Source organism: Eschrichtius robustus, chromosome 11 (assembly GCF_028021215.1).
Source record: "Eschrichtius robustus isolate mEscRob2 chromosome 11, mEscRob2.pri, whole genome shotgun sequence".
Taxonomy (NCBI): Eukaryota; Metazoa; Chordata; class Mammalia; order Artiodactyla; family Eschrichtiidae; genus Eschrichtius; species Eschrichtius robustus.
Window position 1 is genome coordinate 104,883,031 of NC_090834.1, and position 27,366 is coordinate 104,910,396.

Here is a 27,366-nt window from a genome sequence, read left to right on the forward strand (position 1 = left end):
GGGACTTGGGCGGGCTGAGATTTGTGCTGGGAAGGTTGCCGGACTTGGATCGGAGCAGCACTTAGGAGACGCGGTGCAGTCGAGTGAGTGCGCGCGGGCGGCCGGCGGGGGTCGGGGGGTAGTTAGCGATTTGTTACCCCTTCCTCCAGCCCCGGACCGGGGGCGTGACCCTCTACCCCCGTTGCGGCCTGGCAGTGGATGGGTCACCTCTTCCAAGTGATGAGGTGACCTGCCTTGGTCCTGGGGCCAGAGATGACCCCCACTCTCCATCCTAGAGAATAACCCCGTCTCTTCCCCCTCCCGCTGCCTAGCACCTTCTTTTGTGCCCAGGAGGCCCTTTGTTGATCTGGACGCGCAGGAAGCGCACACCGACCGGGTTGTGTGACAGAATTATGCCAGATGGCATTTCTGTACAGTTAACCCTCGCTCAACACCTCCCCCATCGGCTGAGCAACATTTTAAACTGACCATTTCTGGAGTCCACTGCTACCCCTGATCTTGTCATTCCCCAAGCGCGTTCACTGACAGTGGCCTTCTCTGGGGCGCCCAGAGCCGGAACTTGGCGCCTGCCTTCCCGAGGTTGAAATGGAGTAGGCGGCAAAGCTTGCGGTTAAGAGCACAATTTACATCCAGGCCCTGCCCTTGACTTAACTTCTCTTTGCCTTAATTTGCTCATCTGCACAAGGGTCTCCTTGAGGTTGCGGCGAGAATTAAATGAGATGGTGCTCTATCCAAGCACGGAGTAGGACTCTTTAAAGAAAGCAACTGTTGTGACCCTCCCTTCGCTGAGGCGCGGTCAGAGTTAGGTACCTGACTTCCTGCACCCTCAAAAGAACAGGCATTGTGAAGGAGGGCCGTGGGGCTCTAGTCTGGTGTATGATGTGAGAGAAGTCTTGGGAGAGGAAAATGAGCAAGCACCCTTCACCCTTGGTGGGATGTAGGGTGCTCTGGGTTTGTGCCCAGGTTCTTGCAGGTGCTGAAGAGATTTTTGCTGCTTTTCCCAGGACCCTCATTCTTACACTGATTCCTCCTTTCTCAGGGTCACCCCTGATCTAACGACAGTGACCCTTTTTAAATACCCAGGCTGAGGCTGCTGAAAACAAACTTCCTCATGGAAGAAGCCCAAACACCTTTTTGCACTTTGTGAAAGAAGCTTTTGCCCATTTTGCCATTTTGAACAAATACTTTTAAAAAAAGAGCAAGTTGTTGCTTTCCGTAACAGCAAAGTGTTTTGTCTTCCTTTAACATTTTTCTCTTTCCTAGCCTCAAACTGGGTTCTTGCCCTTAGCCAGGGCTGAGCTCTGGGACAGAAGGACTGGGGGGATCCTGAAGGATGGCAGCCAAGAGGCTGTGTCGGTGACTGGCTGGCTGCAGAGCTGTCTCTGCTCAAAGCCTCTGCGATCCTGCCCGATTGGCCCTGCCCCGTTGAGTGCTGCCTTTGGCATCTAGGAGTAGGCCTTTGGATGAGTAAGGCATGCCCTAACCTGTGTAGAATGAGCTCATTTGGTGTTCCTGTACATGTGTATGTGTTGGGGTGGGAGTACCTGTAGAATGTTTATTTCTAGGTATAGAGTTGATAGATGGATGAATTCATTTAACAAGTATCCCTTTCGTGCCAGGCACTGTGCCATACTCTGGGCTTTCAAAGCTGCGAGCAAGACAGACAAGGGCTTGTCCTCAGGGAACAAATGCTTAGTGGTCAGAGACAGGCAGCAAGCAAACAGATACAGTCACCCAAGTGCCACGCGGAGAATTGAAATTGATGGATAGGATGGTAGCTGGTGGTCAGGTCCTCCCTGAGTTGCTGAGAGCCAAGCGCTGAGGAATGAGCTGCACAAAATAGGAGACAGAAGGTTCCAGACAGAGGGCAGAGCTTGCTCAAGGAACAAAGGCTTGTGTGCCCTGGAAATCAGCCCCCAGGAAGTCCTATGAGGCTGCAACAGGACCTGGCATTAAGCTCTATAAGGGGTCAGTGACTTAGCCCCTCCTTCCAGGAGTTCCCATCTTAGGTGGGAGGCTGAGCTATGCGTGGTTCTTGGTTTTGAAGTTGTAGATCAGGGTGGTGGGTTACTGCCATGGCATGAGACATGCAGTCTGTTATTGTTGCTAACGACTGTCACCCATTCATTTGTTCTTTCATTCATTCCACCAGTCGGGATATTTATTGAGCCCCTGCTATGACCAGAATAGAACACTTCTTCCTTGCCTGGGGCTTTGGTGATGATTTTATAACTGAGTTTTGAGGAGAATATCTGAGTTGCCAGTTGTTTTTTTGTTTTTGTTTGTTTATTTGTTTGCTTTTTTGAATTCCTAGTTTTTTAAGAAATTAAGTGAAGACATAGAACAGACATAGTTACCAAGGGGGAAGAGGGGGAAGGGATGAATCAGGAATTTGGGATTAAGATATACACACTACTAGATATAAAATAGATAACCTACTGTGTAGCACAGGGAATTGTACTCAATATCTTGTAATAACCTATAGTAAAAAAAGAATCTTAAAAATAATAAATATATATATATGTATAACTGAATCACTTTGCCATACACCTGAAACTAACACAACATGGTAAATCAACTATACTTCAATAAAAAAATTTTTAAAAGGAAATTAAGAGAAAACTAATTTTGTATTTTCCACTGCCTGATATTTCTAGACAAGTTTTCTTGAAAACAAGACATTGCTTATCCGCTCCCCTCGTGCTCCCTCATGCGTTTCAAGGGCATTTCAGCTCAAGGGAGAGGGTTGTAGGGGCCCCTTAGAGAAGAGCCTGTCTCTAGACCCCTGCTTTCTTACCCACTACTTTGGGACGCAGAACCCCTTCCATCCACTGGCCTCCTGAAGAGGCAGTTGGATTTGATGTTCTTTGGCCTGATGCCTGGGGTCAGCTCGTGGGTAACTCACCCTCCGGCAGTAGGAGAGGAGCCCTTAGGAGGGTAAGAGCAGGCCTTTGGGCAGGTCAAGGGGTCCTTCCTAGTGGGACCACAGTTTCTCCTGATCCAGGAAGGCAGTTGGCCATGCCCTGTCATTTTAAGCCCCAGAGAAGGCCATTGGTAAGGAGGTCCATTGACACCAGAATTGGCTGGTCATTGTGGGCTTCTGGGGACAACGTGCTGTGTGGGGTGGGGAGGGGGAGACATTTGAAGAGTGTGAAGATTCCAGCCCTGAGCCCCCATGCCTCTTGTCTCTGCTTTCTCCAGACAGAGCCATCATGGGGACGACAGCCCCAGGGCCCATTCACCTGCTGGAGCTCTGTGACCAGAAGCTCATAGAGTTTGTCTACAACGTGGACAATAAGGACATGGTGTGGCTGGAGGAGATCGAGGAGGAGGCCGAGCGCATGTTCACCAGGTGCGGGCAGGGGCGTGCCGGAGGGACGCACCAGGGGCTGCCTAAGGCCCCAGCAGGGGCCTCTTCCCCACCTGACAGGCAGGACAGACAGGCTGCCAGCGGTCCCTCCTGAGTGCGCAGGATGCTCAGGGCTAGGGTGATGGGAAGTGGGGGGAGAGGTGTTGGGCTGCCTGGCAACCTTGCTCCCCTGCCGTGTCTCGGGGGCGGGGGGGAGCCCTGAGTGCCTACGGTGACTCACTTGCAGCCTTGGAGAGCTCGCTTGGTGCCGGTCACCCCAGCTTGACCAGGCATTGCCGGGAAGGGGGCAGGGGTCGGGCTGGGTGGGGAAGGGGGACCTGTGGTTTCCAGGAAGCCTCGAACATCACCCTCTTTGTACCAAACAGAGAATTCAGCAAAGAGCCCGAGCTGATGCCCAAAACACCTTCTCAGAAGAACCGACGGAAAAAGAGACGGATTTCTTATGTTCAGGATGAAAACAGAGACCCCATCCGGAGAAGGTAGGAGGGGCCGGAGGCTTGGGGCCCACGTGGAGAGTTTGATTCGCAGGTGTTAACTGAGATCAGGAGCAGTGGGTACAACGCATGCCATGCTGAGGGGGAATGACGCATGACCCGAGGCCGTGGAGTCCAGAGCTTGTGTGCGTTGGAGGTGGGATGGTGTTTGATCTGGGCCTCTCCTTCCAGAGGTAGGAGAAGCAAGAGAATCTGACCTTCTGCTTGGGGGAGAGTGACCAGAGGTGTAGACCAGGGGCTGTTCCCTAACCCCCTGTTGCTGTGCTGGTTATAACTGCCCTGGTAACGACCATGGGCTGCAAAGTACCAGGGGAAAGAGGCTGGGTCTTGGGGGTCAGGTGGTCTTGGGTGCACACCCCAGCTCTGCCCCTTAGCAACTGTATGTCCTTGGGTTAATTTTCCACGTCTCTAAGCCTCAAGTTTCTGGAATCTAAAGTGAGGATAATGGTCCCTGCCTCTCAGGGCTGTCTGGTGGTTTAGGCGACAGCATGAGTAATGCCTCCAGCAAGGTGTTTGGCCCAGTGTGACCCCGGTCAGTGGGAGGTTTAGGGGAATTTAATCTTTCCAGTGGTTCTGAGAGGACGGGCGTTATCCCAGTTTACAGATAGGGAGACTGAGGCCCAGAGAGGGGCAGCCGGGGTGTCACGGCTAGAGGCAGCAGAGCCTGGACCGGAAGCCCGGTCTTCTGCCTCCTAGCCCTCCGCTTCCGACTCCACTCGAGCTGGCGGCTCCTGGGGGGGCTGGTGCCTGCAGCTGGAATTTCAGGGAGCCTCCCCGCCCTGCCGGGTCCTCTCAGCTTCTGCTTCACCTCCTCCAGCAGGTTGTCCCGCAGAAAGACACGCAGCAGCCATCAGAGCTCCCGGCACCTCCGCAGCAAGGACAAGGTGGAGAGGCTGGCCACAGTGGTGGGCGAGAACGGCTCCGTCCTGCAGCGGGTGACCCGTGCTGCGGCCGCAGCTGCAGCGACCTCCGCGGCAGCCACGCCTTCGCCCACCCCTGAGTCTCCCACGGTGCTGGCCAAGAAGCCCAAGGAGAGCCTGGCCCAGTGCCAGCTGGTACCCGTGGTGGAGATTGGCATCAGCGAGCGCCGGAGCGCTGAGCAGCACCTCAGCCAGCTCCAGTCTGCCCAGGCTCCACCCCCCAGCCCGGCTCCGGCCACTGCTCTGGCCTCCCAGATCACCTTGACCTCGGAGGAGGACTCAACACCCCAGAAGCCAGAGGCCGGGAGACTGGAGTCTGTCACCGTGAGCTCCCTGATAACTACACCCCAGGACCCCAAGGGTCGAGGGTTCGGAGCAGGAAGGTCCGCCTCCAAGCTCAGAATTGCCGCGACCTCCCCAGGCCCGCAGGACTCGCCCAGCTCTCCGGCCTCCCCGTGGCGGGAGCGGGTGCTGGCTCCCATCCTGCCGGATAACTTCTCCACGCCCACGGGCTCCCGTGTGGACCGCAGGTCGGTGCGGCGCAGCCTGATCGCCCCGTCCTCCCCGGGTCCCCAGGTCTCGCTGGCCCAGAATTACGCCCTGGTTTCCAAAGAGGAGAGCACCGTCCGAAGATCAAGCAGAAGGATTGCCAGGAAGGCCACCAAAGAGCCGGCCGCCTCCGCCCGCATCATCTGTGAGTCTGGGGCTCAGCACTGGGCAAGGCTGCGGAGGGTGGTCTTTCCTGCCTGGCTCAGCCAAAGGGGCTCTGGGGACCATTTAGCAAGGAGCTGTCCACAGAACTTTCTGCAATGGTGTAAATGTTCCAGATCTGTGCCGCCCCATACTGTAGCCACTAGCTAGCCACGTATGGCTATTGAGCCCTCAAAATGTGGCTCGTTTGATCGAGGAACTGAATTTTTAGTTTTATTACATTTTACTTAGTTCAGATTTAAGTTGCCACACGTACCTAAGTGGCTACCACGTTGGACAGGGCAGATCTGGTCCAACGCTCTTGTTTTACAGATGAGGAAACTGAGGTCCGGGGCCGTTGGCCGCAGTGTCGCTGTGGTTAATGCCATGCTGAGCTTGAACCTGGGCCTTTTCCCCAGGGCCCGCATGTTCCCCCTTCCTTCCTGCGGAGGCTCACTTAGATTCACCCTGTTTGTGGGCCACCTCCTGTTAACGTAACTGTTTGGTTTGGGCCCAGCTGTACATTTAAACTGAGGCTTAAGGAGGCTACCAAGTCTATAAATTGGGAAGAGCCCCACATGTTTCGTCCCTTCTGGGATGGTGGCCGCTTGTTGAGGAGGCCAGGTGGAAAGCCACAGGGCGGGCTTGTCAGGCAGGTGAGGGCACCTCCCTGGGCCCGGTTTCTTCCCCGCCTGAGGAAGGGTTTGCTCCAGGGCCTGGGGCTCAGGGACACACAGTCGGGGGCCCGTGCAGACATGCGATCTGGCACACTGTCCATTTTTGGATTCTCAGAAGGACCCAAGTGATTCTAACCTGCCTTGGAGATTTCCTCAGGTGTGAATCTGATCCTGGGCAGGGGCCCAAGGGGGCGGGCAAGCCTGGAACTCTAGAGGGAGGTTGGGGGAGAGACCCTAGAGGCCCTCCCCATGCTTCTGGATTAGACATCTGGAAGCTCTTAAGCCAGTCCGTTTGCTTGGCCCCCCGCCCTGCACACGGGTGGGCTTCTGATTTGATTTGCCTTTGACCCAGTCCTGTGGAAGGAAGACAGTCAAACACAGTGGTTAAGCCTTGGAGTCACACAGAGCCTGGCGGGCCTGGGGCACACCCTTCTCCGAACCTCAGTTTCCCCATGTGTTAAATGGTAAGAGCACCTGCCTTGAATGTGGGTAGAGGACCCATCTTAGTGCTTGGATATGGTACAGCTCAGTCCATCTAAATCAAAACAAAACTGGATGATAAAACTGCAGACGGCCTGGGTCCCCGAAGCTCAGTGGAGGTGTGGCCTGGGTGACCCTCCGGGGCGCTCAAGGGTGTGGAGCAGGGAGGGGAGAGGGGGCTTCCTGGAGGCCTTCCTGATGCCCAGGCCCTGGGGCTCGGCTGGGCGGGCAACTCAGAGGTTGGATTTTAGTTTGGGTTACCCCAGAAGCAGCTCTTGATATCAGGATTTGAGTGTAGCTTGTTACTGTGGGAGGGGAAGGAAGCACCTGCAGCAGGGGAGCGGGGAGGTGAGCCGGGGAGAGAGGACCGCCAGTAACGCCCATGACAGGCCTGGGGCCTCGGGGGGGCCTCTGGAGCCAGTGTGGCGCCCCTCGACCCCCTCCAGGCCTTCTCCCTGCCCCCAGACCTGTTCTGAAGCCTGAATGGCATGCAGGTGGCACTTAACATTCCAGAGCAGTCTTTGCGCTGGTGGAATAGTTGTGCGGTCACGTGGGCGTCTTCTCACCCTTTTGCCCCCTCATCAGCGAGCCCTGAGCTGGGATGGGAGGCAGGGTATGTCAGCTGTCTCCTGGCTACGGACCCCTCAGGTGGGAGCTGGCCCTGTTCTGCTCCCTCCCACACCTCCAGGCCTGCCTGCCTCACCCCAGGAAGGTCCCTGCTTCCGGCCTCGGCTCCCTCTCAGCCTTAACCTCTGGCCACGCACCTGTGGCCCAGATGCTCCAGCCGAGCCAGGCTTCTTCTGTGCCCAGCAAAGCCTGCTCTTTCTTGCCTCATGGCCTTTGCAGATGCTGTTCCTTCTGCCTAGACTGGCACCTCTCAACTTTTGGCCTCAGCCCGTGCTTCCAGACTTCAAAATTATTGAGGACCCCCAAAGAGCTTTTGATTATGAGGGTGCTATCTATTGGCAGTCACTGTATTAGAAATTAACTTGGAGGATTCAAAAATTCTTAATATTCATTAATATTTTATTTTTTATATTAATATTACTTACTATTTTGATATTAAAAGTATTATTTAATACTTTAATATAAAAGTAACAAGCCAATTACCTGTTAAGGTTAGTTGGGTTTATTCTTGTTGGTTTTTTTTTTAAGAAAAAATAACAGTTTTCCAAACAAAAATGTGATGAGGAGACTGGCGTTATTCTGCATTTTGCAGATCCCATTCATGTGTGGCTTGAAAGAAGACAGCTGGGTTCTGCATTCAGTCTGTTGCATTGTGTTGTTTGGGTTCAAATATATGAAGAAAATCTGGCCTTACACAGATACATAGTTGGAAAAGGGAAGAGTACTTTAAAAGCCTTTTCAGATAATGGTGCATATTCTTTTTTTTTTTTTTCCAGATAATTTGTGCATACTCACAAATATGTGGAGTTATGCACATCTTCCAGATGTCGACACACTTCATTATGTATTTTTTTAAAGGAGCACATTTGCTTTCTGGTCTCATCAGAAACATCTTTAGGTATTGGGAAGCTATGAAGTTCATGGTGGTGGATACAAGTTCCAAAATTCTATTTTTGGCTTTTTTGGGGGCTCAGTTTTTTATTCTTGGCAACAAATACTGTTCGTTTTATTTGAAGGGACAGACTCCCTTTGTTCATTTTTAAGAAAATGTCTGCCAAATACCCAAGCTTGATTAGCCATAGTTTGTCAGTTGTTCTTTGACTTAAAAACAGCATTCCGTTAAAAAAGGGGCCAGTTCAGCTGAGACCTCAGACCCCCGTGCTTTTCAGAGACTTGGCTATGCAGCCCAAGGGCATTTTTGCATACTTCCTACTTTATCACATAGTGTATTAGAAAGACATGTACTTAAGTGTAGATTTAATAAAATGAATAGTTTTCATTCCTTCACCAAGGACATTCTTAAGTGAAACCAGACCTTTCCGTCCCGAGTGTGGGGTGCAGTTTGGTACCCAGGCTTCGCACTTTACCTCCATTGCTTTCACTCTGTCAGGGCAAATCTCAACACCGTGAAATGGGAAGATAACATTTTGGTGTTACGGTGGAAATAGTTAGGACCTCGTGGGTCCCCCGAAAGGGTCCTCCTCTTGGGCACTCGACTTCCAGAACCCCGGAGTACACCTTGAGAACCGCTGGCCAGGACATCCTCCTTCCTCCCCCTCCTCCTTCGCGACCTTCTTACCTTCTTACCTTCGTATCCTTTACGTCCCAGCCTCCAGACTAGCTCGGCTTCCCATCACAGGCTTTTCAAGTCCTCTGCTCGTTTCTGTCATGGCACATGTCACATGTCGGTTACAGGATTATCTGATGATTATCTAGACCAGGTCGTGGCCCAGTCTGGTTTGCTCTCTGTTGGGTCCCCAGGGCCTGTGCCTGGTAGACCCTCGACATATGTTTGTTGAATGAATAAGCTGCTTTGTGTCGGCCTGTGCTGGGAGTTGGAGGCTCGCAGCTGGACATCATCCCTCTTCCCAGGATACTCCCAACCCAGTGAAGGAGCCAAGACGTGCCCTCAGATGGGCATGTTACCCTCTAGGGGGTAGCAGGAGCCATCAAGCCAGCAGCTCTGTTGAGGGTGTTAGGAGTCGAGGGAGTGCTGACGGCAGGGCTCTGCACCCAGGGAAGGGGGAGAGGTCTACGGGGTCGAGAGGGTCTGTGTCTAGTGAAGGGAGGGGTCTGCAGGTGGAGAGGGTCTCTGTCTAGTGAAAGGAGGGGTCTGCAGGTGGAGAGGGTCAGGCTGCAGATGAGAAGTGGCGGAGCCCCCATCAGAGCCTGGTTCCCTGGTCCTCTTGGAGGGGCACCTGGCTGATTCTGAGGGCATCTTTTGTTCCTTTGTTTTCCCGTCAGGCCACAGTTACCTGGAGAGGCTCCTGAATGTCGAGGTGCCCCAGAAAGTGAGGTGAGCTCAGTTTCAGGGCTTGGGGACCTTTCCAGGGCTGGGCAGGGCACACGGGGGGGCCTTTCTACGTGAGCCCCACAGGTGGAGGCGTTTCCTGTGCTCGAGCCTTCCCTCATCACAGGGACTGCCCCTGGGCTGCCCACCGCTGCCCCCTGCCCCTGCCCCAGTCTTACCAGGCAGTGCCACCCGGGTGTCAGGTCTTCCCAAATTGCTCGTCAGCATTGCTCGTCAGTCCTGGCTTGGCCTTGACCCCTCCAAGCCTTACCCTGGAGCCTGGGCTCCATTGATTTGTCAAATCCAAAGGCCTGTGGATGAGCCAGTGCAGCCATGAGGAGCCAATTCAGACTGGGGTGGGTGGCAGGGGGGTTGGTGGGGTGCTTCCTGCTCCAGGCTTACACCCCAGCACTGCTTTGAGCCAGTGCTCCTTTTCCTGGAGGCCACGTGTGCCATCACTAAAACTATTCCACCACCACCACGACTCCCTGCTCTGGAGCAGAGAAGCAGTGCTTGGGACGGGGAGACCGGTGACTGTGCCGGCCCCACGGTGAATGGAGAACGGGCCTCAAAAGAGACGTGGCTCATTCAGGCCAAAAGGGTTGAGACGGAGTTGGGAAAGGGCCAACCTCCCAGATCAAGGCCCTGATGAGTGAAGCCAAATTCAGAAGTTGGCACCCCGTGCCTGCCCAGGCCGCAGACTTAAACCACGGAGCCACTGGCTCTGGCTTCCCATCCTCCCGTCCCTCCTAGGTCGCTACCCCAGGGCGTAGGGGAGGGGCCCCTGTGGGGAGGCTTGGGCTGGGTGGGTCCCACAGTGCCCCCTGCTCTGCTTCCAGCCCCAAGGCGGAGGAGCCCAGCAAGGAAGCTGAGCCAGAGGAGGCGGCCGAGCCAGAGGTGAGGCAGGCGGGCAGGCCAGGGAGGGGCGGGCCTGCGAGTCCCCTGTGCAGACCCCTAAAGCCATGGTTCTTCCCTTAGGTCCCCAAGAACAATGGCAGTGCCTTGCGGCTCCGCAGTGCCACCAAGATCGCCATTAGCACGCCCGGCTCGCAGCCTGCAGCCAGTGGCCAGGGGACGCCCTCTGAAGGGCGGCAGGGTGAGTCTTCTGACCTACAGACACTCAGGGCCATGCAGGCCGTGGTAGCCTCGGCCTGACTTTCTCTTGGAGGAGAGGCAAGCCCGGTTTTCTGGGCTGAGAGGCCGAGGGAAAATGAGACCCAGGGTGCAGCGATCTCCTTCAAGTCTGCACATTTCATCTCCCACCTTTTGGCTGGAGCCGCTGCCGAGTGCCACTGGGTGGCCATGGCTGGTTGGTGCAGGAAGCTGGGGGCGGGACCTGAATTGGGGCATTAACTGTGAACGTGCCAGGTCAAGGCCTTGGGCCTCACTCCAGGGGGGAGCAGGAGGAACTGTGTCCTGGGGTGTGAACAGCTGGCCTCGTGTTCTGTCTCTGCTGCTGGCTCACTTCTCACCTCTGTGGCTCTCCTGGCTAAACGGCCTGAGAGCTGTGGGCTCTGGGGCCTGGCCTGCATCTCCCTGGTGGGAGAAGCACTGTAGCCGTGAGATCTTGAACACGGCTCCCCCCGCTGCTGGACGGGCTTAGGACAATGACCATGCCAGCCCCAGAGGCCCCAGGGGGCTGCTGGGACCCTTTGGAGTAAAGAGTGTCGGAGAGCCGGGGGAGAGATCGGCGCTTCCTCCTGGCGGCGAAAGGAAACGTACAGACCCGCACCCCGCATGTTGACCATGTTTGGGAGGCCCCCGCCCCCGTGCCAGCCCCAGCTGAAAGGGCCGGGAGGAGTGGGATTTCGAAGCCGGTCAAGGGGCCTGTTAGAGCTTGCAGCTTCCGTAGGTTTCTGCCCCTGAAAGGGCTCTGCCCCCGGCTCTCAGTGTTAGAGGTGGCTGGGATGTGGTGAGGGCCACCTCGATGGGACTGTCCTGCTGTTCTCGCCCCGGAGGCCAGGCCTGGGGGTGAGGGATCTGCGGGCTGGGGGCAGCACGCCAGCTCTGCGCGCCCGCAGATGGGTCAAGGCCAGGCGGTGCTAAGGCTGGTGCTCCTGCTTCTGGCTACCCTGGGGTCTGCAGGGAAGAGAGCCTCGCCCCTGCCACAGCTGCTGCCGGTGGGCGCTTTCCCCTGACCCCTCCACGCTCTCCCGATCGCCCCCCTGAAACTGCTCTCTCCGCAGAGGCCAAGACTGACCAAGCTGATGGCCCCAAGGAGCCGCCTCAGAGTGTCAGGTTTGCATGTGGGAAGGCGGGTGCAGGCGACCATTCTGAGGGGCACAAACCTTGAGTCCTCCCTCGGGAAGGGTGGGCGTGTGGTCAGGGGCCTCCGTGTCCTCTCAGCAGGAGTGGGGCCTGGCGTGCTCACTTAGTAACGGAGGTGGCTTCAGGCTGTGGGAGGAGCCTGGCCTGGGGGTGGGTGACGGGATCCCAGACCCCCATCCTCCTGCGTCCTCCTGGCCGTGTGACCTTGGACTGGTCACTCCCCTTCCTCTGACTGGGCGGCAGAGGGCCGGTCAGGGAGACCCCACCTCTGCAGTGCCTTTCAGTCTGGAGTCCCGGGGGCTGGGCCCAGTTCCATTCACAAGGGTGACCTTTTCTGGGGCGTGGCGGGGGGCACTGGGGGGGCCGCAAGGGCGGGCCCTGTGACGCTGCTGCCTCCCCACGCCGGCAGGAGGAAGCGCAGCTACAAGCAGGCCGTGAGTGAGCTGGACGAGGAGCAGCAGCTGGAGGGTGAGGAGCTGCAGCCCCCCAGGAGCAAGACCCCTTCCCCGCCCTGTGCCGCCAGCAAGGTGAGTGTGCGTCTGCCCTCCCTCCGCCCCCTGCCCCGCCCACAAGGTCTGACCCTGGTCCCACCGCAGGTGGTGCGGCCCCTCCGGACCTTCCTGCACACCGTGCAGAGGAACCAGACGCTCATGACCCCGACCTCGACCCCTCACAGCAGCGGCATGAAATCCTTCATGAAGCGCAACACTCCCCTGCGCGTGGACCCCAAGGTGAGGGCGGCCTGGCTGAAGGCCGCAGTGTGTCCCCAGGCTGCTGGGAGCAGCAGGGGCCTGGCCCAAGGCGGGTGTGACCTGGCACTGGTCAAGGACCAGCTTGAGCCCCTGTGGCCCTGGGCTACCTCAACATCTGGGGACTGTCCTGACTCCTTGGGCTCTGCACTGCAGCCTAGAGGCTCGGCCGGCTCAGGGTGACCTCCCGGGTCTTGGATCCGGGGCTGGGAAGTTGCAGAATTGGCCTGGCTGGCCACCGCCATGGCCATCCATCCCCAGGCACCGCCCCCGTTCCCTCCCGGTGGCCTGAGTAGTTAAGGTGAGGGACTCACGTGGACGCTGACTTGTTGGGGATGAGGGCTGGGTGACGTGAGAGGAGGTGGTGGCGCTGGGAGAGGGCGCAGGCCCCAAGCAGACCCACTGGCGTCTTCAGGAGGGCGGCCTGCTTTCCAGGATGCCCTCCACCTGGCATTAACTCTTGGCTCTTTCCTTGTCTCCTCTCCTCCACAGTGCAGCTTTGTTGTAAGTAAAGCCTTTCCCTTTCCTTGTAATCTAGCTCCACCCCGCACTTACCTGCCGTAGCCCTGTCCCTGCAAAACTGACAGCACTTGTAGAGGCACTAACATCAGTGGGAGCGTTAAGGGGGCCGGGAGGTGGGAGGTGAGCTAGAGTTGCTGGCTGGCTGGCCCGCCGGCCCAGCAGTTCTGGAGCCGGCGTCCTCCCTCTGCAGAGCCTGCCCAGGAGGATGAGAGGGAGTGTGACCTGCGACTGGTCCCCAGGCAGGAGGAAGCAGAGGGGGTGTGACCTGCGATGGGTCACCAGGGCCACATCTTGCAGTGTTCCCCCCCAGCCACGTCCCTCCCACCTCCCCGGTGCCAGGCTTGCCCTCAGCGTCTGGGGCTGGAAAGAGAATAGACAAGGCATCTCTGATCCCAGGCCACCGAGATTTACAGGATCGCAGACCTAAGCTGCTGCCTTGAGGGGCGGGGCAGTGGGGGAAAGGAGATCTGGGTCTGCTGGGTAACGGTGGAGCTGTCAGTGCCATCCTCCAGAAAGAAGGCCATAGAAGCTGTTCTCTTCTCACATACCCCAGAGCTGAGCTGAACCACCAGCTGTGTGCAAGGAGCCATGGGGGCCTGGGACCTGCTCGGCCCACAGTCCCAGCTCCCAGGGTCTCCCGAGCAGCTGCAAGGCTGAGTCCTTTAGTGTCCACTGGCGCTTTGAAGGGCCACCTACCTGGAGGGCTTCTGCCTCCAGCCAGGGGTCTTAGGGCCTCAGCAGCACTGCCGTGGAGCTTGGCAAATCAAGAGGCTGCCCAGCAGCTGGACAGGCAGGTCCTGAACTGGCCTCTCCTGCAAGAAGGCTGGTCCCGTCTGAGTGGACAGGGCCACAGCATGTCATCCAACATGCCAGCAAGCAGGCTGTGTGGTCCTTATGTACCTGTTTTTGTGCCAGGGCCCTACTAGGCACCTGGGCCCACAGCAGTGAACCAGCCTTGGACTTTTTCCTCCTACAAGGAACTACCTGTGCCCCACCCAGACTGATCGGGGCCTTGCAGGAATGACCAAGAGGTTCAGGAAACTGCCCTTTCCTGCTTTGGGGAGCCCAGGACCCTGCATGCGGCATCTTGCACGGGTGGGACAGTCCTCGGGAGGCCAGGGGACCTACCTAGGTAGGTCGCTGTGGCATTGGACTGGTTTCCTAACCTTTGGGCCTAAATTTCCTTGGCTACAAAGGGTGGAGACAGAGGTTCATTCAGGGAGATTGGATGAACCAGGGAGTAGTAGCAAGTGTCAGGCACCCAGCACGTGGCTCGGCATGAAGTGGTTGTTTGATGGATGGCAGAGAGACTGCTCATTTGAGACCCCTGGAGGCAGAAGGGGCTGCACAAGCCCCTCCCACCCTCTGCTTTGGGCTTGATGGTGGCCCCTGGGGAGCAGCCCACCTTCCAAGGTTGGGGCAGAGAGGAAGTACGGATTCTACGACCTAAGAAACTCTTGTTTTCTTCTATAAAGTTCACAGTGCAACAGGATAAATCCTCTGACCTGGGCTGGGAAATCCTAATAGTCAAGCTTCAGGACAAAAGCCTGTTTTGCTGAGCCCTGCTGAGAGCAGGAGTCTGGGGGCAGGAAGAGAGGGTGGTGAGCGCTCTGGGTGCCACGTGGCCTTTGTTTCCCAGGTGCTTTCCTCATAGGCCAGCGGGCAGTGGGGCACTTGCTGAGTTTCCCTGGGTCCGTGTGGTTGGAGAGCAAAAGGCCACCTGCTCCCTCCCTGAGGGGGTCCTCCCAAAGGCCAGCATCCTCCTCCAGCCTGGCTTCCTACCCCAGCTTGGCTTCTATGACTCATGATCATCCCTCTTTCCATTTCTCTTTCCGTCTTTTTTTAAAAAAAAAATTATATTAAAAAATTTTACAGTAAAATTTATGTTAAAAATTATCATACAGTGAAATCTATACTTTGTGAAAGCATAGGTTTATGTAACCACTGCCACAGTTGGGGTGCAGAGCAGTTCCATCACCCCACAAAACTCCCTCCCCCACCCCTACCCCGTGTTCTTCATCACCATAGTTTTGTCTTTTTGAGAATGTCACATGAGTGGAATCATACAACAGGTGACCTCTTGAGATTGGCTTCTCTCACTCAGCATAATGCTTTTGAACTCAGTCATTACATTTGAAGTCAGTTTCTTGTAGACAGCATATAGTTGAGTCAGGGTGGTTGTTTTGTTTCTTTTTAAAATCTAACAGTGTCTTACTTGATATATTTAGTGGTATGTTTCAATTTGTGTCTACCGTTTTATTATTGTTGTCTGTTACCTTTGTTTTTTTCTTCTGTTTCCCCTTTCTTGCCTTTTTTGGGGTCCCTTGATGTTTTTTAGTATTCCATTTTAATTTGTCTCTTGCGATTTGGACTCTGTCATTTTGAGGGTTTTTAATGGTTGTTCTGAGGCATTAAACACTTAACTTTGACAATCACTTTAGCATCGGTATCTTATCAGTTGAATTGGAATGTAGAAACCTTGCCACCTATAGATGCCTTGACTTCCCACTGTGTGTGATCCTTGTCTTACATATTCCATCTCCATACATCGATGACTCCAGCAGAATAATTTTTGCTTTCAACTGTCAAACATTTTAAACTCAAGAGGAAAAGAAGTCTGTTGATATTTACCCAGATATTTGTCATTTCTGTTGTTCTTCATTCTTGATGCTTCACCTTTCCTTCTGGTATCATTTCTCTTCTGTCTGAAAAACTTCCTTTAGCAATTCTTTGAGAATAAGTCTGCTGGCAACAAATTCTCTAGTTTTCCTTTATTTGAGAAAGTATTTCCCTTCATTTCTGAAGGATATTTTCACTGAATATAGGTAGAGTTCCGGATTAGCAGTTCTTTCCTTTTAGCAATCTTAAAATGTGCTCCTTCTGTCTGGCCTCCATACTTTCTGATGAGAAATCCCCAGTCATTCAAATCATTGCTCCCTGATAGATAATGTGTCTTTTTTCTTCTGGTGCCTGCTTTTCAGAATTTTTTTTCCTTTGTTTTAATATTAAGTTTTTAGCAGTTTGATTCTTTTGTGGCTGGACATGGGTTTCCTTGGGTTTATCCTGTTTGGGTTTTGGTGACCTTCTTGAATCTGTAGATTTATATCTTTCAGCAAATCTGGACATCTTCAGCCATTACTTCTTCAAGGTTTTGTTTTTTTATTCAGCATTTCATAGACTCTTTTTTTTTTTTTGCCACACCACACAGCTTGCAGGATCTTCCCCAACCAGGGATTAAACCCAGGCCACCGCAGTGAAAGCCCAGAATCCTAACCACTAGGCCACCAGGGAAGTCCTCATAGAACTTTTGTTGTCATCTCACAGTTCCCTCAGGCTCTGTTAATTTTTCTTCAGTATATTTTCTCTCTGTGTTTAGATTGGATAAATTTTATTGATTTATCTTCTTGTTTTCTCCATTCTGCTCTTGGATCCGTCCACTGAGGGTTTTTTTTCAGTTATTGTATTTTTAGTTCCAAAATCGCCATTTGCTTCTTCTTTAGATCTTCTAGTTGCTGAGCTTTTCTGTTTTTCCAGTTGTCTTAAGAGTGCTGTGATTATTTGTTGGAGCATTTTTGTCAGAGAATTCCAACCGGCCATCTTGGCATTGGTGTCTGTTGATTGCCTTTTCCCGTGGGAGTTGAGATTTTCCTGGTCCTTGTATGCTTAGTAATTCTGGATTGCAGCCTGCACATTTTGAATATGATGTTAGGAGACTCTGGGTCTTGTTTAAATCTTATGGAGACTGTTGATAGTTTGCTTTAGCAGTAACCCACTGGTTCTGGCTGTGGTTCCAACCTGCTTTCTGTGGCCTGTGGTTCCAATGTTCATTCAGATTTCAAAGCCTTTACAGTGCTCTTTGGATCTGTCATGGGTGTGCCAGTCAGCGGTCCGTCTGGGATCTGGCAGGTGGCCTGTGAGTTTAGTTCTCAAAGTTTCAGGTGTGATAGTTTGGGTCAAATCCAAACATCTCCAGTTTGGTGCTGTGCCCGGGAGTTCATAAAAACCTTATGGTATTACTTTCTCAATCTATCCAGTACTTTCCTCTTCTCTGGGGCTCCCCCTTTCTGCCCCCCAGCCAGGAAGCTGGGGCCTTAGTTACTCTGCTCTGCTGTGTGCTCCCCTAACCACGTGGAGGGCCTCCGACTGGGAGACAGAAAGAAAGGCAACAGTGTTTCCCGGCGTTTTGGGATCACAGCTCCATAGTGTGGCATGGAAGGTTCTCCTCCTTGAGTTTTGACTCTGCAGGTTCCAGTAACTGCCGCTGTCCCCGTTGCCACAGGATTGCTTGTGGGCCAGAGCATGAGAGAAGGGAGAAAAGAGGGAAAAAACCAGTGTTTTGAGTCAGAACCAGAGGGCTCTTCCCGGAGTTCTGTCAGCACCTCGGTGATCTCTTTGGGGTCTCAGGCTTCACTGAGTTAGTGCTGGAGGGAAAAAAAAGCATTCAGCTCATTGCTGGTTCGGTGATGCTTCAAAGTTAGGTCTCCTTTCCCAGTCTGCCTGCGGCTATTTACCTTGCAGAGGCCTCAAATAACTGCTCCGTGCATTCTGTTAGGTTATACAGCCACATGTAGTGGGAGAGACAGATGTGAGTGTCTACTCCATCTCACCCATAACCGGAGCCCTTCTCTCCATCTTTAGGCTGGTATTACCTCGGGGCTAGATTTCTAGGTGGGAAATCTGCAGTCAAGGTCAGCGGCCAAGGAGAAATGGACAGCAACTAGTACAGAGAGAGGGAGGCCGATGGGTGGCTTAGCCCAGACGTGGTGTCTAGTGGGAGCCAGGCTGGGGTGAGGGGTGGGCCTCTAGTCCAGGTCCCAGCCTCTACCCTTATCCCCTGACCGTTACTGGTAAAGCACCAGTCTCATCCTTGGCCAGGGAGGGCTTGGAGGCCCCGCCTGTCCTGCTGGTTGCCTACTGCTATGGCCATGCCCCTGGGGCTTTCTGGGCCTGTGGAGGAGGAAGGTACCAGCATCGATCTGCTGAAGCAACTAGGACTTTTAAAAAGTTGTTTTTGAAATTGGTATGTAGCCATATCACAAGAAGTTTGGAAAATGAAGGGGAAAAAAAATGCCATCCCTAATCTATGTCACCAGCCTATATATTAGTAACCTCTGTTAGCATTTGACAGTATTTTCTTTTTTTTTCAACTATTAGGAAAGAGTCGATACACAGTGTGTGTGTGTGTGTACACTCATAAAAGTTATAAAGCATAATAATAAAAAATTAATACGTGTGTACCTATCTACCCCCTTAAATAGAACATTAACCATAACTTTCAAAGCTGCCTTTCTGTCCCTTCCCAATCTGGTTCTTTTTTTTTATTATTATTATTACTTTTGGCTGTGTTGGGTCTTTGTTGTTGCACACGGGCTTTCTCTAGTTGTGGCGAGTGGGGGCTACTCTTCCTCGCGGTGCGTGGGCTTCTCATTGCGATGGCTCCTCTTGTTGCAGAGCACAGGCTTTAGGCACGCGGGGTCAGTAGTTGTGGCTCGCGGGCTCTAGAGTGCAGGCTCAGTAGTTGTGGCGCACGGGCTTAGTTGCTCCGCGGCGTGTGGGATCTTCCCGGACCAGGGCTTGAACCTGTGTCCCCTGCATTGGCAGGCGGATTCTCAGCCACGGCACCACCAGGGAAGTCCCTCGTTCTTCACTCTTTTTTCAAATATAACTTTTTATATAGTTATAACCTCTGCTAACAGAGGTTACTATAGGCTGCTGAGGTAGATTAGGGATGGCATGTTTTTCCTTTATTTTCCAAACTTCTTGTGATATGGCTACATAAAAATTTCAAAAACAATTTGTTAAAAGTACTAGTTTGGGGCTTCCCTGGTGGCGCAGCGGTTGGGAGTCTGCCTGCCAATGCGGGGGACGCGGGTTCGAGCCCTGGTCTGGGAAGATCCCACATGCCGCGGAGCGACTAGGCCCGTGAGCCACAATTGCTGAGCCTGCGCGTCTGGAGCCTGTGCTCCTCAACAAGAGAGGCCGCGACAGTGAGAGGCCCGCGCACCGCGATGAAGAGTGGCCCCCGCTTGCCGCGACTGGGGAGGACCCTCGGGCAGAGGCGAGGACCCAACACAGCCATGAATAGATAAATAAATAATAATAATTAAAAAAAAAAAAAAAGTACTAGTTGGCTCAGCAGATCCATCTGGATCATCCAGTCTTGAGCCTGACTTTTGTGTTGCCCACAACTTGGCAGGGCTCAGGTGAGGGCACTCGTGACTCAGGCCCTTGGGAGGCCTTTGGGGTCGTCCTGGCCCAGCGCGGGGCTGCCCTCACTCCCCCACCGCCATCCCCCCAGGAGAAGGAGCGACAGCGCCTGGAGAACCTGCGGCGGAAGGAGGAGGCCGAGCAGCTCCGCCGGCAGAAGGTGGAGGAGGACAAGCGGCGACGGCTGGAGGAGGTGAAGCTGTAAGTGCCCGCCCCCTCCGGCCCCCCCCCCCCGGTCCCCCTCCGGCTCCCCCCTCGGCCCCCTCCGGCTCCCCCCCGGCCCCCCCGCCTCCCCCGGCCTTGCTGCGCCCCCATGACCACCCTGGGCCCGCAGGAAGCGTGAGGAGCGCCTCCGCAAGGTGCTGCAGGCCCGGGAACGGGTGGAGCAGATGAAGGAGGAGAAGAAGAAGCAGATCGAGCAGAAGTTTGCTCAGATCGACGAGAAGACGGAGAAGGTGCAGGCCTCGGGCTGTGGGCAGCAGCTTCCCTGGGCTGTGCCCTGGCGGGACCCAGGCCCGTCACACTGGGTGGCCCGAGGGTTAGGGCTGGACCCGTCCGGAAGTTACGGGTTTGACGCCCTGTATCCCTCTCCTGGCCGTCCGTGGGCCGTGGGGTCTGTTCTGAGCCACGTGGAGGGTGGAAGGGCTGCCCTGGACCGAGCACAGCCCTGCGCTCCTGGCAGGACTGGCTCCCGGATGTCCCCTCCCCCGGGCTGTGGGGGGCAAGCCGGGGCCACAGGGACGTGGAGTGTCTGCCCCGCAGAGTACTGGGCCCCACCCTGTACGGCTGAGTGGCGGGGGGCTGCTCCAATGGGCGTCTGTGGGTGGGCTCCGCAGGCCAAGGAGGAGCGGCTGGCCGAGGAGAAGGCCAAGAAGAAGGCAGCGGCCAAGAAGATGGAGGAGGTGGAGGCGCGCAGGAGGCAGGAGGAGGAGGCGCGGAGGCTCAGGTGGCTGCAGCAGGTACGAGCGCCAGGCTCGGGCGTCAGGAGGAGGCGGGGGAGGACGGCGCTGCCTCCGTGACCCTGGACCGCTGGGCACACCCCCCTCTGTCGGATTGATCTTGGTGGGTCTTGCTGCCTTGAGCTCACAAGGAGGTTTAACAAAGGCCATGGAGATGGGGACGGTGACAGTGACCTGCCTTGTGTTTTCTGTAGAGGCAGCAGTTTGAGGGTTAAGTGCACGGAGTCTGGAGCCAGACTTCCAATCTCAGTTCTGCCATCAATAGATGGCAGCTGTGTGACCCTGGGTGGGTTACTTGACCTCTCTGTGCTGGGGTTCCTTCAGGTAGCAGTGGTATCTACTCGATAGGGTTGTTGTGAGGATTAAACGTTCTGCCTCTAAGATTATGGGCCTATCTCTTCCTGGGAACTGTCGGTCTTATGGCTCTAGGGAACACAAAGCTGTCATTAGGGGGTTATAAGACTAATGGCTAAAATTTATTGAGTATTTACATTGTGCCAGGCAGTGTTCTAAGTGTGTCATGTGTATAAACTCAGCAGTCTTATGAGGCGTGGGTGTGACTGTTGTCCCCATTTTATCAATGAGGGTAGAACCGAGGCCAGGAGGCTTCTGTGACTTGCCTCGTGTCACCCAGCTCATGAGTTTGGCTCCATCCAGTCTGTACCCCTAACTACTAAATCTGCTGCTGCAGCAAAAGAAGTTGTCGCAAGATGCTCCTCAAGCCGGTTGCAGTGGTCCTTGTAGATGGAGCCTTGTATGGGGTGTCCCTGGGCTCAGCCCCTGCTGTTCCTTTTTTTTTTTTAATTTATTTATTTTTATTTATTTTTAAAAATTTTTGGCTGCGTTGGGTCTTCTTGCTGCGTGGGCTTTCTCTAGTTGCGGCGAGCGGGGACTACTCTTCGTTGTGGTGCGCGGGCTTCTCATTGTGGTGGCTTCTCTTGTTGCGGAGCACGGGGTCTAGGTGCTCAGGCTTCAGTAGTTGTGGCGCGTGGGCTCAGTAGTTGTGGCTTGCGGGCTCTAGAGCGCAGGCTCAGTAGTTGTGGCAGACGGGCTTAGTTGCTCTGCGGCGTGTGGGGTCTTCCCGGACCAGGGCTCGAACCCGTGTCCCCTGCATTGGCAGACGGATTCTTAAGCACTGCGCCACCCGGGAAGTCAGCCCCTGTTGTTCTTGACGCAAGAGGAGCTGCTGGGAAGGACAGGCCCTCCGTCCAGCCGCTCCTCCCCCCAACCCCCCCCCACCCCGTTCCTCCCTCCCAGACCCGCTCTTGCCTCTCCAGCCCAGGCTGGCCTGCGGGCCCTGACCTTGCTCTCTGGTCGCAGGAGGAGGAGGAGAGGCGCCACCAGGAGCTGCTGCAGAAGAGGAAGGAGGAGGAGCAGGAGCGGCTGCGGAAGGCGGCCGAGGCCAAGCGGCTGGCGGAGCAGCGCGAGCAGGAGCGGCTCCAGGCCGAGAGGTGAGGGGTCCCGGTGGCCCGGCCCCCAGGTGACCTTGCAGCACCTCGCCGTCACATCCGCTGTCGTCCTGTGCGTGCGTGTGGCTGAGAGGCAGATGGAGCCGTCACCTAGAGGCAGCTCCCGCCTTCACTCGGGAGTTTGGAGGAGGACAGGCTTTCTTCCTGGCTCCAAACAAGGCTAACCACCCAGACGTGGTGTGTTGGCTGCTGGAGATTCAGGGAGTAATGGGCAGGGTCACTCGGGATTGTGTCTCTGTTCTGCTTCCAGCCGGATGAGCTGAGCCCTTCGGTTCGTTTTTTTCTCAGCTGACATAAGGGGGCGGGGGGGGGGGCCACAGGACAAGCCAGCATTTCTCAGCAGCCACTGAGGGCCTTTGGGTGGGAGAGTCAGTCCACCGCATGCTGTGATTCATTGCGGGGCCTTCGGCATCCCTGGCTCCCGCCCACCACGCGTGCTCCTCTGGTGCTGGTGCTGACTCGGGTTGACCCCCACCACCATTTCCCGACTGCCTCGCCTCCCCCCAACTGGGGACCGTGGCCAATGAGCCCTCGCAGAGGCAGTGGTCTCTGCGATAGGCAAGAGTTCCGCGTTTAGTTCCACAAGCGTTTATCCAAGGCCGGTCCCTGTGCCGGGTTGTGCCGGGGCCTGGGGATGCCAAGGAGGATAAGCCTCCGTCACCCCTGGCCGGGAGGTCTGTGGGATCCTGCGCCTGTGTGCAGACGCAGACTCCGCCCGTGTAGACTCTCGGGTGGGCCCAGGCCCAGGCCTTGCCTCTCCCCTGCTTCCACCCCCTGGGGAACACCAGGCAGCACTTTTTTCCATATCCGTCTTTGTGGGTGGCTACAGGCCCAGTGGAGAAGGAGGTGGGTCACAAGCAGAGGGCTGACTGCGTCAGGGCCATCATGTCGTTTGGCACAAAGGGGTCCCTGGTCCTGTGGGCAGAATCAGAGACAGGAGTCTGGGAGGGGGACAGAGGGTGGCAGCTGATGTGGCTTTAGAATTGGATGTGTGTCGGGCGGCGCCAGGGGCTTCAGGGGGTGATGGTCATGATGTCTGGCAGCTCGGGCGGGTACCGAGCCACACGCTTTCCACGTGTTTCCTTGTTTAATCCTCACTTGAAGACACCTGCAGCGTGGGTACCAGCTGCTCCACTTCCCAGAGGGGGGACACAGGTCCAGAGAGGTTCCGTGACGTGTTCAGGGTCATGAGCGAGTAAGTGGAGGTGGCTCTGAGCCCGTGAACGGCCCCTCCCTGCTTCGTGTCAGGCTTGGGGCCGGGTGTTGGCCTGTGGGTCAGGACGAGTGGCGGTAGCTCAGATGACCTCATTTTGTTCTCGTGGCAGCTCTGGAGGAAAGGTGTTATGCTCCCCATTGTACAGCAGGCAAGACTGAGGCACAGAGATCTAAGTTGTGTGGAGGAGCGGGGGCCCAGTTTGGGGGGCCTCGAGGCTGAGTGCTCCTGCACCCTCGGCTGTGCACTCCTAGCCCCTTGGGCGCAAGCACAGCTACTGGCTCTTAGCTGGCGTGCCTGTCCTGCCATTCCCTCTTCCGCGGCGTGTGCCAGGGGCCTGGCTTCCCTGGCAAGGATGGAACAGGGCCAGGCCTCAGCTTCCTGCCCTGACAGGCTCTTGCTCGGTCCTCAGGGAGCTGCAGGAGAGGGAGAAGGCCCTGCGGCTACAGAAGGAGCGGCTGCAGAGGGAGCTGGAGGAGAAGAAGAAAAAGGTAAAGGGGAGCCAGGCCTGTGGCTCCCACGGGGTCTGCCCTGAGCTTTGGGCTGGGGAGGCCGGGTCCAGGGGCCCTGGTGCAGGAGCCGCCCTGCCTGCCTTGCTGCGTGCCGTTGGTGTTGGGGAGGGGAGGACGCACATGTGGTCTGTGACGTCCCGCCGTCTGCCGGGTCCCAGGAAGAACAGCAGCGCCTGGCTGAGCAGCGGCTGCAGGAGGAGCAGGAGAAGAAGGCCAAGGAGGCCGCGGCAGCCAGCAAAAGCCTGAACGTGACCGTGGATGTGCAGGTGAGGCCCGGGCATCAGGGTGGAGAGGGCCCCCTGGCTCTGATTATTCTCTTCCCAGTAGCTGGAGGCACAGGCTGTATATATTAGGACCATAAGAAAGTGGAAGGATACAGTTGGACCAGTTGTATTTTTACTATTTTTGAAATATATCTTCTTTCTTATTCTGAAAGTAGAATTTGTTGTAAAAAAAAAAAAAAAAGAAAAGAAAAGAAACTAAACTTTATAAAAGAATATAAAGCAAAAGCAAAAGAAAGGTACCCCCAGAGGGAAAGTCTAAGTCTGGTGTATATCTTTCTATATTTTACGTATAAATACATTTTATACACACACTTTCTCTCACACACACATATACATAGTTTTAAATGGGCACAGACTATGCATACTGTCTTAGTCTGTTCGTGCTGCTACAACAAATTACCCTAGACTGGGTGGCTTAAACGACAGACATGCTGGGAAGTCCAGGGTCAAGGCGCTGGCAGATCCAGGGTCTGATGTGAGCCCTCCTCTGGTTCACAGACGGTCGTCTTCTCGCTGTGTCCTCACATGGCCAAAGGGGAGAGGGAGCTCTCTTTTCTAAGGGAACTAATCCCGTTCGTGAGGGCTCTGCCCTCATGACCTCAGTACCTCCCGAAGGCCCCACCTCCAAATACCATCACATCGTGGGTTAGGATTTAACATGGGAATTTGGGGGGGGGGAATACAGACATTTAGTCCACAACACATACCATTTGGCAGTTTGAGTTTTTCTCATTTTTTTCCTTTCATTTAATGTATCCTAGACATCTGTTTCACCGCTTGTAAATCTCTTACTTTTGACTGCTGTGTTCCAGTTAGTGGTACCCGAATGTCTTTAACCAGTTCCTAATGACAAGCATTTAGGCTATTAATGCTGTTACAAACAAAATGTGGTATAAGGTTTTCATTGCAACACGGTTTAAGATGTTGAAAACTTGGAAGTTAGCTGAACCGCATGGTTAAATTACAAATCGTGGGGTTCCCAGTGGAGTGCCCTGCTGCGGGTCGCAGGACACACACTGACCTAGAAGGATGTTTACAACATACTTCCACATGAAAAAGGAAGACACGGAGTCATGTATGTGGTGTGATTTTTTTTTTTTTTTTTTTTAATTAAAAAGCGACCCCTGAACCTTTTTCTTTTTTCCCGTGAAATGAGGGGAGATGGCCAGAGCCCCATGCTCCTCAGTGGCGGGAGGTGCCAGCCTGCAGGGCAGGCAGCTGAAGGCCTTGTTCATCTTTTCCAGTCCCCAGCTTGCACCTCGTATCAAATGACTCCACAAGGACGCAGGGCCCCCCCCAAGATCAACCCGGATAACTACGGGATGGATCTGAACAGCGATGACTCCACCGACGACGAGGCCCATCCCCGGAAGCCCATCCCCCACTGGGCCAGAGGTGGGCAGGGCCCGGAGCTCCCCAGGAGAGCTGGGTCCCCACTTGTGACTTCGAGCCCTGGAGGGGGTGGCTCAGCGGCTGCGGGGGTCAGGAGCCCATTGTACCCACGGGCTGGCAGCTTGAGTCGCTGGCCGACAGGTCTGCATCGGGCCTCGGGATGCGCCTGGGGAAGGGTGGGCGCCCTGTGGCCAGTGGGCTCATCTGAGGACCAGACCTACGACGTTGGGCGCTTCCATTCTCAACAGATACATTAGATTTCAGCTGGCTGCTGGCAGACTCTGTCGGGCTGCCCCTTTGGAGTCCCACCCAGCAGGCCACAGGGACCCAAATATGCTGCCTGGGGGTGGGAATAGAGCTAAGAGTAGCGGGGTTTCGGCAGCGCACAGAGCTGGAGCCAAGGGGTTCCAGCCAACTGGGGGAGGAGTTGGAGATGGGGGTGGGAGTACTTGAGGCTCAGCAGGATTGGATGCTGAGTTTACAGGCCTCTAAACAGGAGTGTGGGTAAGTGTGAAGGTGCCACCTCAGGCCTGGGTGCAAGGCCTGCAGGGAGTGAGCAGGGCCAGTGCATGCAGCGGCTGCCTTACAGAGTTGGCCGAGCTGGGGTCGGGGCGGGCTGCAGTCTCACTCCCCGGAGGAAGGGCCCAGAACCCTGGAGGGGATCAGCGCTGTACAGAAGAGAGCTTGCTTTGTGAGTTTCACCTCATCTGAACCCCACAGTAACTGGAATCTGACTTCGTCTCCTTAACATCCAGTCATTCCAGAGGTGGCAGCAGGCAGGGGTCAGCGTGGCCGGAGAGCCGTTGACCTTTACCAGCCTACTTAAACTCTCACTCAGTTTTCCCATCTGTGGAATGGGGGTGCTAAGAGCACCCAGCTGAGAAGGGCTATCAAGGATGAAGTGAGTTAGCGTAGGAAGGCCTGGTGCGGGGCAAGTGCCGGGCACACATTCTGCTTCCCGACCCCCCCGGGGTCATCCTCAGCCTCGCTGGCCGGGCTCTGAGCCACCGGCAGTGTCAGCCTGCACCAGGCGTCGTGGGGCTGTGGTGCTGATGAGATGAGTAGCCAACCAAGGCAGTCGAGGATGGCATCAGATGCTTTGGTTCTGGAGCTGGACTTGTCCTCAAATCCTGGCTCTGCGAGTCTCTAGCTGTGTGCCTTTGGGCGGATCTCACCCTTGTAAACCGGGGCGGGTAGAGGGCCTGCCTCCGAGGTGGCTGTGGGGATGAGGGGGTCATGCAGTGACCTCAGCCAAGCGCCTGGCTCACGTGAGTCGCTAGAGAGCAGCTGTAGAAGCGCACAGTGAGAGGTTATCAGTGTTTGGTGGGTGGGGTGGGTGGAGGAGGGCCCTGAGAGGAGCTGATTTGACAGGAGGTGAAGGAATGCTGAGATGGAGAGGGCGACGAGGGCTCTTTGTGGGGGCGGGGGGATGGGGCGGTTCAGGGGGAACCCCAGGGCAGTGACCCAGCCCTTGGTGTCCTCCTGCAGGCACCCAGCTTAGCCAGGCCATCATCCACCAGTACTACCACCCCCCGAACCTTCTGGAGCTCTTCGGAACCATTCTCCCACTGGACTTGGAGGACATCTTCAAGAAGAGCAAGCCCCGCTACCATAAGCGCACCAGCTCTGCCGTGTGGAACTCGCCGCCCCTGCAGGGCACCAGGGTCCCTGGCAGCCTGGCCTACAGCCTGAAGAAGCACTGAGCCAGGCCCTCGGGCCTGCTCAGCCGTCTCAGCCTTCATCTGTGTCTGTATGTCTGTGTCTCTGTTGGTCTGGTGCCATCCTGCCTGGTATCCTGTCGCTGAGGGTTCGGTCAAGTGTATATAAACGTCCTCTGTGGGCTACAGGTGGAAAGCGGCTCGGGCCTGTTGGGAGGCTGAGCTTGATGGGTGTTTGGGGAAGACCCAGGCCCAGCCTTGCCTGGTCTGCTGACAGCACTCTGTAAATAGATTGTTAGAGTTCAGCTGAATTTTAGCCTCTAGTGTTTGAGAGCTAGGTTAATAAAGTCTGTTCCTTCATGCCTGCTGTGAGTGTCATGAAGACTGGGCTTCTCTGCAGAAAGCCCTGGACCCTGGCCCTGTCTCGGGCCGCTGGATGGGCTGGAGGAATAGGAACTGCTTATTCTCCTGGGGTGTGCGTCAAGGTCACCTGGGTCCCACCCCCAGAGATGCCGACGGAGTGGGTGATTCTGATGCCAGCCCTGGACAACCCTGAGAAACACTTCAGTTACTTTCATGTTGGGG

At 55.4% G+C, this 27,366-nt stretch overlaps 1 protein-coding gene across 2 annotated transcripts; it reads left to right on the forward strand.

Annotated features, from left to right (window-relative positions):
* INCENP (inner centromere protein) lies at positions 1 to 27,141 on the forward strand. Of its 2 annotated transcripts, none has more exons than XM_068555954.1 (18): positions 1 to 83; positions 3,202 to 3,352; positions 3,736 to 3,849; positions 4,682 to 5,478; positions 9,503 to 9,554; positions 10,388 to 10,445; positions 10,527 to 10,644; positions 11,735 to 11,786; positions 12,226 to 12,343; positions 12,413 to 12,547; positions 19,386 to 19,495; positions 19,629 to 19,749; positions 20,131 to 20,253; positions 21,574 to 21,704; positions 23,348 to 23,426; positions 23,606 to 23,713; positions 24,976 to 25,126; positions 26,612 to 27,141. In XM_068555954.1, the coding sequence occupies exons 2-18, from the start codon at positions 3,213 to 3,215 to the stop codon at positions 26,824 to 26,826; spliced, it is 2,622 nt and encodes an 873-aa protein (XP_068412055.1). In that variant the 5' UTR covers positions 1 to 83; positions 3,202 to 3,212; the 3' UTR covers positions 26,827 to 27,141. The 2 variants fall into 2 exon arrangements, with proteins under 2 accessions (XP_068412055.1, XP_068412056.1); XM_068555955.1 differs by having other exon boundaries at positions 4,685 to 5,478.
* Positions 27,142 to 27,366: the final 225 nt, after the last annotated feature.